A 13056-nucleotide genomic window follows, 5' to 3' on the forward strand; every position below is an offset into this window, starting at 1 on the left:
CAATTTATTCCTTTGGCTAAAGGACCAGCTTTCCCTAACTCGTTATTTCACATTTCAGGGTATTTACACAAAGTACAAAAAGTTCGAGGTAATATCCTATATGGAATGACATTCCATTTTATTTGATTGAATGTAACACAGTTCCATCCCCTCCAGAGATAATAAAGGCCAGTACTTATTTTTTAAAATTGTAAAAATAAATTGTATGCGGAGGAAGAGTTTTGAACAATGGAGTGTATTGTAAGACACATGAAAAGAAAGCCATAGTGCCCATAATTCAATTTTTCTAATAATTGTTTTTAAAGATGGGCACTTGTGCTAACATCTGTTGCCAATCGTTTTTTTCCTTTTTCTTCTTCTCCCCAAAGCCCCCCAGTACATAGTTGTATATTCTAGTTGTAGGTCCCTCTGGCTGTGCTATGTGGGATGCTGCCTCAGCACGGCTTGATGAGTGGCGCCATGTCAGTGCCCAGGATCCAAAGCGGGGAAACCCTGGGCCACGGAAGGGAAGTCCCCAACTTAACCACTGGCCGGGGCGGCCCTCATAATTCAATTTTTTGACATCAAAAAAGTTAATGAATCTCTCTGGGCTTTGATAATTTCATATGCAAACGGTATTTGTCTTATATATCTCATAGAATCATGAAAACCTGTATGATAAAAAAGAAAAATTTAAGGATACCACTAGTAATGAATTTAAAATATTAACCTCTGGCAGCAATTGTAATTTCTTACCCATTCCCCAGGTGCAGCCCATTTCATCATCCTGACTACTAGTATTACTCTTCCTTTCAGTGGTGTCCATTTCCTCTTCTTCATCTGAGTCTTCTCCTAGCATCTTCTTCTCTAACAGCATTTGCTGCTGCTTGCGCAATTCCTTCAACTGGGTTACTGTCAACTCGGATTCTGCCTCTCGGTCTTCCTCTGGTCCCTGATGAACCAAGTGAAAGAGTTCTTTTAGAGTTCAGGATTGTTGAACTCGCTTTCAGAAACATGGCAATGTGTATAGGGGTCTGGAGACGAAAGGCCACATTCCTCCACTTTTGTAATCGCTAACTGGGAGAATCTCCTCCCTCAGCGAAAGCTTCAAGAGCTCAGGAACCCAGCCTGGTGCACGCCAGAGATTTCAATTCTAGGTTTTTCTACTTACCTGAAGAAGAAAGAGCCGGGTGCTGCCTCCAAAGCGAAGAACATGCCCGACGTGGACGCGACAATAGGTGCGGGGTGGGATGCGGGTTTTGTTAAGAAAAGTGCCGTGGGTGCTTCCCAGGTCGTAGAGGTAGAAACCGGGCCCGTGGCCGTCGCATTCTCCCTCATGGCCGGACGCCCTGTGCTGCAGCACGGCGTGATACCGAGATACCGAAGGGTGCTCCAGGCATACGTCGCAGCTAGACAGTCTCCCGAAAAGGCAGCAACTCGTCCCTTTCAAGTTCCGGGTGCCAAGGATGGTGCCACCCTTCAGGGTCTCTAGGCTGTAGGGGGCTGTGGCAGGGCCGCCCCACGGCGGCTCTCGGTAAGGGGGGGCCCGGGCCGGGCCGCCAGGGGGAGGAGCCGCTGCGACGGGCCGCGGCTGCTCCTCGGGTGGACTCCTCGTCTCCCCGCTGTCCGGGGGAACATCAGGCTTCCCGGAATCGGGGTCCAGCAGCGGCGTGGGCCTTTCCTTCTTCACTTCCTCAGGGTTTGAAGGATTGGTGTCTGCGGCCTTGCCCCGCACAGCTGGGGACACCGGCAGGGCTGGCTTCTTGAAGTCACTATTGAGTTCTTGCGAAGCCAGCGGCTCCGACTGAGCGGAACCATCAGCCATCCTCACCGGGTGCAGCCTCAAAATCTGTTCCTGGGAAACCTCACCCCTCGGTCTCTACGTTCCTCTCCGCGCCTCCCTATCCCCAGCTCCCAGCGGCCTCTCTGGCCGGCGCTTGTGGAGTTGCTCCTTCGCGACCCACAGCGTTGTGAAGAGGTGAGTATCACGGGAAGATCATAAGAAGAGAAAAACAGAAAAAGGCGGTTGGGCTGCTGTCAGAATGGGGACATCTTTAGAGGTTGCAACCGGATTGTAATAACTTCCTGTGGCTTACCTGATTGAGAAGAAGCGCTTCCGGCAGGCTTGGCCCACTAATCAACAAACCAGCCTTCCGGGCCGGACGCGTCTCTGGCCTCCGGCCTTTCGGAGTCGTACGGCTGCCCAGTGCCGTCCTGCGACACGGCAGTGAATAGTGGCGCCTCCGTGTCTCCATCCAGGTCCAGACCTGCCGGCTGCTCCGAGCGTCAGGAGACCCCAGGGACGCTGTGGTTGGCGCCTGCACCTGCCGACCGTGACCGAGGACCCCCTCGAGCGACTTGGGCGTTGCTTCGGCTTGGTGCCTGCCCTTCGTGCTCCTTTCGGTGAAGTTAGGGAAGAGGGCGGTTGGTTTTTTTCTGTCATTTTGTTCATTCATTTGTTCGTTCATTCTGTTCTTCTTTCCGAAACCAGTTAATGAGGCGGCATAGTGTAGTTTTTAAGAGTGCAGACTCGAGGCTATTTTGATTTTCCCTCTCAGCCGTTCCCGACATTAGGCAAGACAGTGGGCCTCAGCTTCTATATCTGAAAAATGGGAGAATAATAGCGTCTACTTCATAGGGTAGTTGGGAGAATTGAATTAAACGGTAAAGGCAAAGCCTGGTATATAGTAGGCGCTCAGTAAATGCCAGATATTACTGTGTGCCAGACGTGTACCAAGATCATGGTTGTGAGGGACAGATGAGAGAATAAAATTGAGATAAGTACTAGTTTAAATCCAGGGATATATGCTATGACAGAGACACGCAAAGTGCGGTGAGAATATAATGAAGGGAGAGGTACAGGGCAGGTGATGGAGGGTGGTGAGTTAAGCTATACTTAAGAATGAATACAAGTCTGCCAGGGATGTGGTGGGTGGCAGGGCATTTCTGACAGGGATCACAGCTTAAAGGGTCAACTGTGGAAATGCATGGCATTCTTAAAGTGAGTGGTATGATACCATTAGAACTAAGGTGGTCATTTTCTCCAGGAAGCACCTCCTTTGTGCTCCCAGTGCACCAGGTCTGCCCCTCTAGAACAGCACTTACCACACACTTTCATACTGAAATGTTCTGTTTGTTTTCCTCCCTCACCTCAGGTGAAGGATCCTGCCTGAGTCTTTGTCTCCTCACATAATACCTGGCATTCGGTAAATGTTTGTTGAATTTGAAGAGACATATGGGCAATGAATCTGAAAAGGTGAGTTGAGGCCAGTTTGTAAAATTTGTTGAATGGTAAGGCAAAGAATTTTGACTGACTTTTTCCAAAGACAACGGGAAGCCATTAGATCTGAGTTAAAAGCATTAGTCTAGCAGCACTGTAGAGAATAGATTAGATATAAGGAGAGACTAAAAGAAGGAATACCAGTTAAGAGGCGGCAGAAATCTCTCAGCTTCTTCCCTCTGTATGTCAGAAGTTGAACACATAAGACTATTTAGATTAGTGGTTTATAATTTTTTCACCAGGACCAGTTAAAAGGCCTGATATACACAGATTAAGAACCACCTCTGCCTATCTTTAGCTCTAGTCCCCATTCTCCTGATGATCCAGGACAGGTGTGTCAAAATACTGGGAAATATTCCAGGTTTCACTTAAGTATCTTTCCTTGCAAATTGTTCAGGATTGGGCATGATGGTAGTTCTAGTAATGAGGTAGGGGGGTGAGATGGAAAACGTGGACACTACAGCCCCAAATATTAGTCTACTAACGAGGCAAATTCCACCTTGTGGTTCAGTCTAATATGAATTGTCGTTGTATGTGATTGTGATGACTGGCATCTAACAGTTATATTTCTCTTAATTTCTTCAGGGAGTACATCTTTGGTCCTACAGTATTGCTGACACTGACACTTTTCTAAGTCATCTTGAACAGCCTACTTTTTAAGTAAATAACTGGCTAGACTTCATATTTTTTCACTACAGAAGCCTATAACCTACAGTTGCCAGAGATTTAAAAACACTAGTTTGGGATATCATCTACATTTAACTTGAAAGCTTTTCCTTTCTTATCCCAAAATGTTGAGATACTGGGGAGAGATACCAATCTCATCAAGCCAGACCAACAGAAGTTCCTTTGATTTGCTCCCACGGGAGTTCCGTCTGGTGGAAGTCCATGACCCACCCCTGCACCAACCCTCAGCCAACAAGCCCAAGCCCCCTACTATGCTGGACATCCCCTCAGAGCCATGCAGCCTCACCATCCATACCATTCAGCTTATCCAGCACAACCGACGTCTGCGCAACCTCATTGCCACAGCTCAGGCCCAGAATCAGCAACAGACGGAAGGTGTAAAGACTGAAGAGAGTGAACCTCTCCCCTCCTGCCCTGGGTCACCTCCTCTTCCTGATGACCTCCTTCCTTTAGATTGTAAGAATCCCAATGCACCATTCCAGATCCGGCACAGTGACCCAGAGAGTGACTTTTATCGGTAAGGCAAGGCTTTGCTATATCTTACTTTTCTCAAAAAATCTTCCCAACAACCCTATTAAGCATGTAATAATATGTCCATGAAGAAACTGAGGATAAGAATAATTGACTTAGCCAAAGTTGCTCAGGTAGTTAGTGGGAAGTCTAAGACTTGAACCCTGATTTTCCAAATCTAGAGTCTGTATTTTTTTATTTTCTGATGCAGCAAATATTTATTGAGTGCCTGCTGTGTGCCAAGTACTTTACTAAGAGCAAGGTACTACACTGGTATGTAAATAGGCCATGGCCTCATAGTCCTCAGAGTCTGGTCTTTCTGTTTAACTTAAAATGTATATTATGGGTTTAGCTCAGTGTCCTCAAACTGAAATTCATGGACTTATTCTCATATTATTAGAAATCTACAACTTCTATATAAGAATTTTTTAATTGTGTCTTTTCATTTTGATAACACAATTTAAGAAATAAGGATATAAAAATGTTCTTGATCCTTACTACTCAAAATCTGGTCCAAGACCAGCAGCATCATCATCACCTGGGAGTTTGTTAGAAATGCAGAGTCTCAGGCCCCACCCATACCTGCTAAATCAGAATCTTCATTTTAATAAGATCTCCAGGAGATTCATATGTGTATTTAAGTTTGAGAAGCCCTGCTTCAGATCCTCTGAATGACTGCATTATAACCTAGTGCTATTACTAGATTTCAGTGGGTAGGTTTGCGTTTGGTGCCAAATTACTTTTTTTCTTTTTGTTTTGAAATTTGTCAGACCTATAAAAAAGTTTAAATAATAATACAATGAACACTCAAATACCCTTCACCTGCATTCACCCATTTTTAACATTTTGCCACATTTACTTTCTCTCACATATGTGTGTGTATACACACATATACACACAAATATACAAATGTATATAAACATACATATACACTTTTTTGCCAAATATTTTAAAGTGGCAGATATTACAATATTTCACCCCTAAATTCTTCCCCTTATGATAAGAATAATTTTATTTTCCTACATAAAATTTCCTACATAATCCCAATACCGTTATCATACCAAATTAAGTGAACACTAATTAAATAGTATCATGCAATAAGTCTATATTCAGATTTATCCAGTTATCCCCAAAATATCTTTTTGTGTGTTTATGTGAGGAAGATTTGCCCTGAGCTACCATCCGTTGCAAGTCCTCCTCTTTTTTTGCTTGAGGAAGATTTGCCCTAAGCTAACATCTGTGCTGATCCTCCCTACGTTGTACATGGGATGCCTCCACAGCATGGCTGATGAGTGGAGTAGGTCCGCACTCGGGATCCGAACCCATGAACCCCAAGCTGCCAAAGCAGAGCACATGCAACTTTAACCACTCAGCCACAGGGCCTGCCCCCCAAAATAACTTTTTTAGATGTATTTTTCCCCAATCCAGGACCTAACAAAAATTCATGCATTGCATTTGGTTGTTATGCCTCTTTAGTGTCTTTTAAGCCAGAATAGCTTCCTCCTCTTTAAAAAACATGGTAGTAATCTTTTTTTTAAGAGTTCAGGTCATTTGTCTTGTAGAATGTTCCACTTACTGGATTTGCTGATTATTTTCTCAAGATTAGATTCAGATTTAAATATGTTAGCAAAAATACTACATAAGTAATATTGTATATCACTTATTGCATCTGGCTATTGATGATAATAATTACTACTATTTTAAGTTTCCCAAACTAATGAGGAAAGAGCAGAAATAGACTTATACATAAAGGTTCCAGCTGGCCTAGCTGAAGGCCAGATGATGTCATTGTGCATTGCATAATCAAAGATTCTGAAGTTGGAGTAGTGAAAACAGGAGGGATAACTGTGTGATTACCTGCCTGGCACATATTAGTACAGATATGCCCAACTTCAAAAAACTTGCTCTGTAGCAGTCAGTACCATATTTACATTTTGAGGGCAATTTAGTTTTAACAAAATAACATCATCCTTCATATTAAATGGATGCTGTTATTTAGAATTTTGTAGTTTTGTGTCAAATTTCCAATTTTAATTGTTAGGAGGAGCTATGAATATCAAAAGTTTATGCCTGGTTTGTTTTATACATATTTTAAGAACTATGGAGCCAGCCTCGGTAGCCTAGTGGTTAAGTTCGGTGTGCTCTGCTTCAGTGGCCCAGGTTCAGCTCCCAGGCGCAGACCTACACCACTAGTCTGTCAGTGGCCATGCTGTGGTGGCAGCTCACATATAAAAAGAGGAAGATTGGCAACAGATGTGAGGTCAGGGTGAATCTCCCTCAGAAAGAAAAAAAAAAAAGAAACCTTTACCTTTAAAGAAAAAAAAGGTAACAAAAATAATTTATATCAATTGTGGAGGTGCCAAAATAATTATTTTCCTTTGAAATAGGTCCATATATTACTCAAGTAAAGCAATACTGGTTTAGCTCTCTCTGTTTATTAGGCACTTCTGAGGCCTTTAGCTTTTGGCCCAGGGAGGCTGGCTATGGGAAATGATAATGAAAATAGTAAATGAAAAGTTATTTGGCAGTTGATTTTCTTATTTTTCAACTATTATGTGAATGGCAGTAGTTGCAGCTGAGCAGATAATAGTAAAGTAGGTGGATAGCTCCTCAAGCATTCTCGTACAGCACATGGTAACGCATACCAAGTATGGACCAGGGAAGAGTAATTTTCTGTACCCTATTTTATTTTTATCTATGTACTTCTTTTGTCAGAGGGAGGCAGAAGATAGGAGATTTCAGGAGACAGGTAAATTATTAGAAGCTTACTGAAAGTTATTTTTGGGGTCAGCCTGGTGGCATAATGGTTAAGTTCACACAATCTGCTTCAGCAGCCCGGGGTTCACAGCTTCAGATCCTTGCACAGACCTAGCACTGTTCATCAAGCCATGCTGTGGTGGCATCCCATATACAAAATAGTGGATGATGGGCACAGATGTTAGGTCAGGGCTGACCTTCCTCAGCAAAAAGAGAAAGATTAGCAACGGATGTTAGCTCAGGGCGGATCTTCCTCACACACACACACACAAGTTATTTTTATGAAGTCAGACAGCTTCTTGAGGTGTTTTTTTCTTGCAAAGATTAGGATTTCTACAGTAGTGATTAGGTGCAAAATGGTGTGTTAGGAAGAACATGGGATCTGGAGTCAGAAGCTCCACCGCTTATTACTAATATCTAAACAACTGGCAAGTCAGCCCCTCTGAACCTCAATTTCCTCACCTGCCAAATAGAATAATTTGGACTCTACCATTTTACAGCAGAGGATAGGATAAAAATGCTTTGTACACTGTATATGTTTTAAATTGCTTTTATAAAATTAAGTTGCTTTCCCAGTTTTACAAATAGTCTGTTGTAGTTATATAAGAATCTCCTCATTTGGACCATGTATTTCTGAAAGTTCATACATGGCCCGGCATGTGAGGAAACTATATCTGATGAAATAATTAGAGCACCACTGAGCTGTATTTGAGCTGTACTCTTAAAATTAATCAGATCCTAAGAGTGATCAAAACTGAGCAGTTGGTACAAGGAAACTTCCTTTTCACTATATACCCCTTTATACTGTTTATTATAGACATGTATTGCCTATTCAACCTTTATGTAATCAGAGGAGCTCAGAGATATGTCTGTGGGTTGTTGAGACATGCCCTGACAGCAGCAAGATGAAACTGGGCTATGTAACCTGCTTAGAATTCCCCTGGAAAGCTGGGCCAGTGGTTTGATTGGAATTGTAAAACTCCTAGGGAGACAGGACGGGTCACCCCTTTGCAAGAGCACTAATAACACTACCATGTCTCCACTTTCAGTGGGAAAGGGGAACCTGTGACTGAACTCAGCTGGCACTCCTGCCGGCAGCTCCTCTACCAGGCAGTAGCCACAATCCTGGCCCATGCAGGCTTTGAGTGTGCTAATGAAAGTGTCCTGGAGACCCTAACTGATGTGGCACATGAGTATTGCCTGAAGTTCACCAAGTTGCTGCGCTTCGCCGTGGATCGGGAGGCTCGGCTGGGGCAGACTCCTTTCCCCGACGTTATGGAGCAGGTATTCCATGAAGTGGGCATTGGCAGTGTGCTCTCCCTCCAGAAGTTCTGGCAGCACCGCATCAAGGACTATCACAGTTACATGCTACAGGTGAGGCGACCCTGAGGGGAAGTGGATAAAGATGTGTAGTCTAAGGTGTTCAGCAGGATCCCACACTTGCTCTAGAGCACAGAGCACAGGTCTTGGAACAGAGTGGACTTCACCTGCTTTCCTTATGGCCCTAGCTGTGTTTCATTGACCCCATCACTGACCTGACCAGACCCACGGGCCTCCTTTAGTCAATGAATGGCCTCATTTATTGATAATACTTCCTCTGGAAGAAATTATAGACAGGTAGGTATATGGAGTCTGAGAAAATGTGGTTAGCATGCTTCTATTCACCAGATATTTATTGAGGGCCTTTTGTGGGTGAGGGAACAGGATACAGCAGTTAATAAGTTCCTCAGGTTTGCATTCCTGAGAGGGAAACAAAAACAAGTAAACAAATAATGATCACAACAGTTTCAGATGGTGTTAAGTGCTATGAAAAGCAAAACAACACAGAGTGAAGTGATATTGTGCCCAAGGGTGGAGGAGTGGGGAGAGACACCATTTTTGGTTAGAACCAGAAATAATCTAATCTCTTCAACCCTGTGGCCTTAAGCAAGTCATTTGTTCAGTTTTGGTTTCCCCAAATCTAAACTATCATAAGAAATTTTAACACCCAACAAAAGAGTCTTTGCTAAGTGATCCAGATTTCCTGCACCATTCATTATCCACCTAGGGTACATATGTCAGCTGTTAGTTTTTATAGCCAAAAATGTGATCTTTTGTCCCAGTTCTGCTTTATCTTTAACGTAGTCTATTTTTCACCTTTATGTAACTTTTAATTAATGACCCACTCTGCCAAACAAATTTTCTTTATGTATCTCTTATCATTTGCAAATGCAAATTCAACACCTTAAACAAAGTCCTTCTATTGGCAGTGGATGCTTTATTCATATTCATATTCTGTTGGCTTTTCCATGGGATGTCATAATTGGACTATCCAACTTGCTGTTAACATTTCCTTGGAAAATTTGACTCTTGCTTGCCAACAGATTAGTAAGCAACTCTCTGAAGAGTATGAAAGGATTGTCAATCCTGAGAAGGCCACAGAGGACACTAAGCCTGTAAAGATCAAGGAGGAACCTGTGAGCGACATCGCCTTCCCTGTCAGTGAGGAACTGGAGGTTGACCTTGCTTCTGGAGACCAGTCACTGCCCATGGGAGTGCTTGGGGCTCAGAGTGAGCGCTTCCCATCCAACCTGGAGGTCGAGGCTTCGCCGCAGGCTTCAAGTAAAAGAATCAACTTACTCACTTTGGTTCTGGGAGATCTGCCAATCTCAGTACTTTTTGTGTTTTGGAATCAAGCTCTGAAGATGGAGGAATAAAAGTGAGGGTGGGCAGGAGAATGGAAAGTCTAAAAACAAATATAGCTTCACTGAACTCCAGCATTCTCTTTGTAATTAGTAAAGAGAGGATTAGCACAGCTTTACCAGCATTCTTTAAAATAACTCCTAGTTAGGATGTAGATGCATTATGTGTTATCCTATTGATTACCAGAGTTAATTCAGCCGACCCAGCTGGGTGGGCAGATGTTCCCTTCTTCCCTTAGTATTCTGTATTGGTCTTTCCTGATGCTTGTACTCAAATGATTAAGACAACTTCCAGATAGATTAATTGCTCTAGGATGTTTGAGTAGTTGGGCTTCCTGGCTAGAGTACCCCCAACAAATTGGGGCTGAAAGGGATTGAAATAGAGCTACCCAGTTAGAGGCAGCTGGCCTTTTTTTGTAGATAGACTCTCTGATTACTTCAGGAACCACGATGACTCGATCCTTAAGTAGGTCAGGTTGCAAACTAGTCTAGACACTCACTTCTTTTTTTACAAAGTTTTTAATTTTTTTTTTTTTTTTTTTGAGGAATATTAGCCCTGAGCTAACATCTGCTGCCTATCCTCCTCTTTTTGCTGAGGAAGACTGGCCCTGAGCTCACATCCGTGCCCATCTTCCTCTACTTTATATGTGGGACACCTGCCACAGTATGGCTTGACAAGCAGTGCAATGTCCATACCTGGGATCCGAACTGGCAAACCCCAGGCTGCCAAAGCAGAACGTGCGCTCTTAACTTGCGCCACTGGGCCAACCCCTAGACACTCAGTTCTTTACAAGTATAAATTGTCATTTCATTAATGCACAAATGATACAAATAGCAAATCCTCAAGTATGGCCTAAAACAGGATTAGGCCACATTTTTACAGGTGTTGGACAGAAAGCCTTTCACCATGGAAGCAGCAATAACCACATAACAATATTGCTAGAACACAGACAGGAGGGCCAAAGAGAAACTATTGCAGACAAAGGGGCCATGTCTCTTTTTAGCAGCCTGGAAACTGCTGCCAGCATTTTGTAGTGATCATTAACTTTTCATAATGGAAGAGAGGACCAGGGACCCAAACGAAAGACTGGAAAACAAGACAGCTGCGTAAAAGGAAGGAAGGAAGGTCAAGCATTCTTAACGACTGAACAAGAGCCCCATAGCCGTGCCTGCCTTTGGGCCAGGAGACAGGGAATCTTTCTCCTGCATAGTTTTACTTCCCTGGTTTAGGAAAATGGCGGTGGGTGAAGTGGGGTAAAGGAGGGTGGAAGAAGTGAAAAGGAAGATATTCAGAATTGGTAACTTTTTGAAGCAGAGAATAACAACCATATTCTACAGCCAAGTAGAGAGTCAGAGTGAAAACTGAGCTCAAGGGCCATCAGTCTGCCCTGGGTGGTCTATTCATTCTCCTTTGTTCTATCCTTGGCTTAACATTAGTTATTTGTTGTTCTTCCATTTCTAGGTACAGAGGTAAATGCTTCCCCTCTTTGGAATCTGGCCCATGTGAAAATGGAGCCTCAAGAGAGTGAAGAAGGCAATGTCTCTGGGCATGGCGTGCTGGGCAGTGATGTGTTCGAGGAGCCCATGTCAGGCATGAGTGAAGCTGGGATTCCCCAGAGCCCTGATGACTCAGACAGCAGCTATGGTTCCCACTCCACTGATAGCCTTATGGGGTCCTCCCCTGTTTTCAACCAGCGCTGCAAGAAGAGGATGAGGAAAATATAAAAGGAAAAGAGATTTTCTGTCCAGACCTGTACGACTCAACAGAAAACCATGATATATTTAAATTTGTTTCCATAAACAGTGATTTGACTCTTACTCTTAAACACAGTGGATTTTCCTGATTTCAGTGGAACTGGATTTAACCAAACAAGTTTGCATTTTACTTTTACATCCATTTTATGTAGTTTTCCACACCAACCAAGCCACCTTTCACAGACAGATCATGATGCTGGGACGGTAATCAGGAAACCAAAGCACTGTCCCTGACCATTGTCTTTACTGTGTGGCTAGACAAGTTACTTAGCTTCTCTAGAGCTGTTTCTCATGCACAACTGAGAAGAATCATACCGCTTTGACCTACCTTGCAGGGATGTTGTGAAGATTGAGATGTTAATAAACCTCAAACCTGTGCCTGAACAGACTCACAAGTAAATATATGCTGATATCAAATGTCAATTTTTTCTTTTAACTTGCTTCATTTTTGGTCCAAGTCATTAGAAATCCAGTACTAATACCTAACAGGAAATAGCCAAACATTGCACAACTTACCTATCAGTAGTCTTTTTAAAACTGTTTTTGCTGCCCATGAAGTCTCATAAAATCAGATCTGTGGTGACAGAATAAGCCATTTTGCTTATTCAGACAGCCCTCTCCTATCTCATCCACAAATTTTCTTCTTCCTTCTCTAGACTTACTCCATCTATGCCTAGCCTTTTTATTTCCACTCAGATATTTTATATTATTACCACGTACATTTTTTCAGTTGTTTCTTTCATTTTCTCCTTTGTGAATGAAGCAAAAGGACCTGTCCAAGGAGATTTGTGCTTATCTCATTTGTTGCATCTGCTTAGCCATCACAGAACACCAGTCCATTCCTTTGTCAGGATTCTACATCTGCACATTGTGCTTCTCCTGGATTCGCAGCCTCTAAAATGATAACAATATGCAGCTTTCTACTTTACATCATGTCCTGAACAACTTTACTGTTATTACTCATGCACCACAGTATCTGCCCTGCTTGGCATCTGATAGTCTCAAACAGTATTTATTAAGAAAATGATGTAGCACTGGAATAATTATGAGTAATTAGCAAATGTGTGCCTTATTCCTTGGTAATGGATGTCAGCATGTTAAACACTATTTAAGTTTTGGTGGTTTTTGGGTGCAAAATACAAGTCTTGTGAAATTTAGGGTACCCTTTTAATAGAGACCAAGAATTAAGGCACAGCTTTAACTAGCACATTATCGAGTGCCTGAAATGTCCCAGGCATTGAGAATAAAGATGAATGCAACAGCAACAAAATGAAGTTATAATTTAAATTATCAGATCATTTATAAATTTCCTAATGGTACATACTTAGCACACTTAACCAGACCCTTCCTGTTCCAGGCTTAGCTTCATTTTCCCTTTTTTATTTATGTAAGTAGCCATCTAGTATT

At 42.8% G+C, this 13056-nt stretch overlaps 2 protein-coding genes across 5 annotated transcripts in view; one reads left to right on the plus strand and one right to left on the minus strand.

Annotated features, from left to right (window-relative positions):
* SLC4A1AP (solute carrier family 4 member 1 adaptor protein) overlaps window positions 1-1848 on the minus strand; it is a 28122-nt gene extending 26274 nt beyond the window's left edge. For both annotated transcript variants that reach the window (XM_046660138.1, XM_046660137.1), the window contains exons 1-2: window positions 1151-1848; window positions 736-931 (exon numbers count right to left, since the gene is read on the minus strand). In XM_046660138.1, the coding sequence (XP_046516094.1) occupies window positions 736-931; window positions 1151-1804 (850 nt within the window). In that variant the 5' untranslated portion in view covers window positions 1805-1848. The remainder of the gene's footprint in view (window positions 1-735; window positions 932-1150) is intronic.
* A 157-nt stretch (window positions 1849-2005) lies between these two features.
* On the plus strand, window positions 2006-12085 carry SUPT7L (SPT7 like, STAGA complex subunit gamma). Of its 3 annotated transcripts, none has more exons than XM_046660143.1 (6): window positions 2006-2382; window positions 3135-3235; window positions 3845-4463; window positions 8263-8587; window positions 9577-9911; window positions 11357-11452. In XM_046660143.1, exons 3-5 carry the CDS (start codon window positions 4051-4053, stop codon window positions 9907-9909), a joined length of 1071 nt encoding a protein of 356 aa, XP_046516099.1. In that variant the 5' UTR covers window positions 2006-2382; window positions 3135-3235; window positions 3845-4050; the 3' UTR covers window positions 9910-9911; window positions 11357-11452. The 3 variants fall into 3 exon arrangements, with proteins under 3 accessions (XP_046516099.1, XP_046516098.1, XP_046516097.1); XM_046660142.1 differs by having other exon boundaries at window positions 2021-2403; window positions 9577-9814; window positions 11357-12085; XM_046660141.1 differs by having other exon boundaries at window positions 2021-2382; window positions 9577-9814; window positions 11357-12085.
* The last annotated feature ends 971 nt before the right edge of the window (window positions 12086-13056 follow it).

This window comes from Equus quagga, chromosome 5 (genome assembly GCF_021613505.1).
Source record: "Equus quagga isolate Etosha38 chromosome 5, UCLA_HA_Equagga_1.0, whole genome shotgun sequence".
NCBI classification, from domain to species: domain Eukaryota; kingdom Metazoa; phylum Chordata; class Mammalia; order Perissodactyla; family Equidae; genus Equus; species Equus quagga.

Excerpts from the sequence above, each read along its gene's own strand:
- SUPT7L (XM_046660142.1), top strand. The coding sequence starts at position 4,051 with ATGTTGAGATACTGGGGAGAGATACCAATCTCATCAAGCCAGACCAAC. Across the intron at positions 8,588-9,576 it reads ATCACAGTTACATGCTACAG|ATTAGTAAGCAACTCTCTGA; the intron begins GTGAGGCGACCC and ends GCTTGCCAACAG. Across the intron at positions 9,815-11,356 it reads GGCTTCGCCGCAGGCTTCAA|GTACAGAGGTAAATGCTTCC; the intron begins GTAAAAGAATCA and ends TTCCATTTCTAG.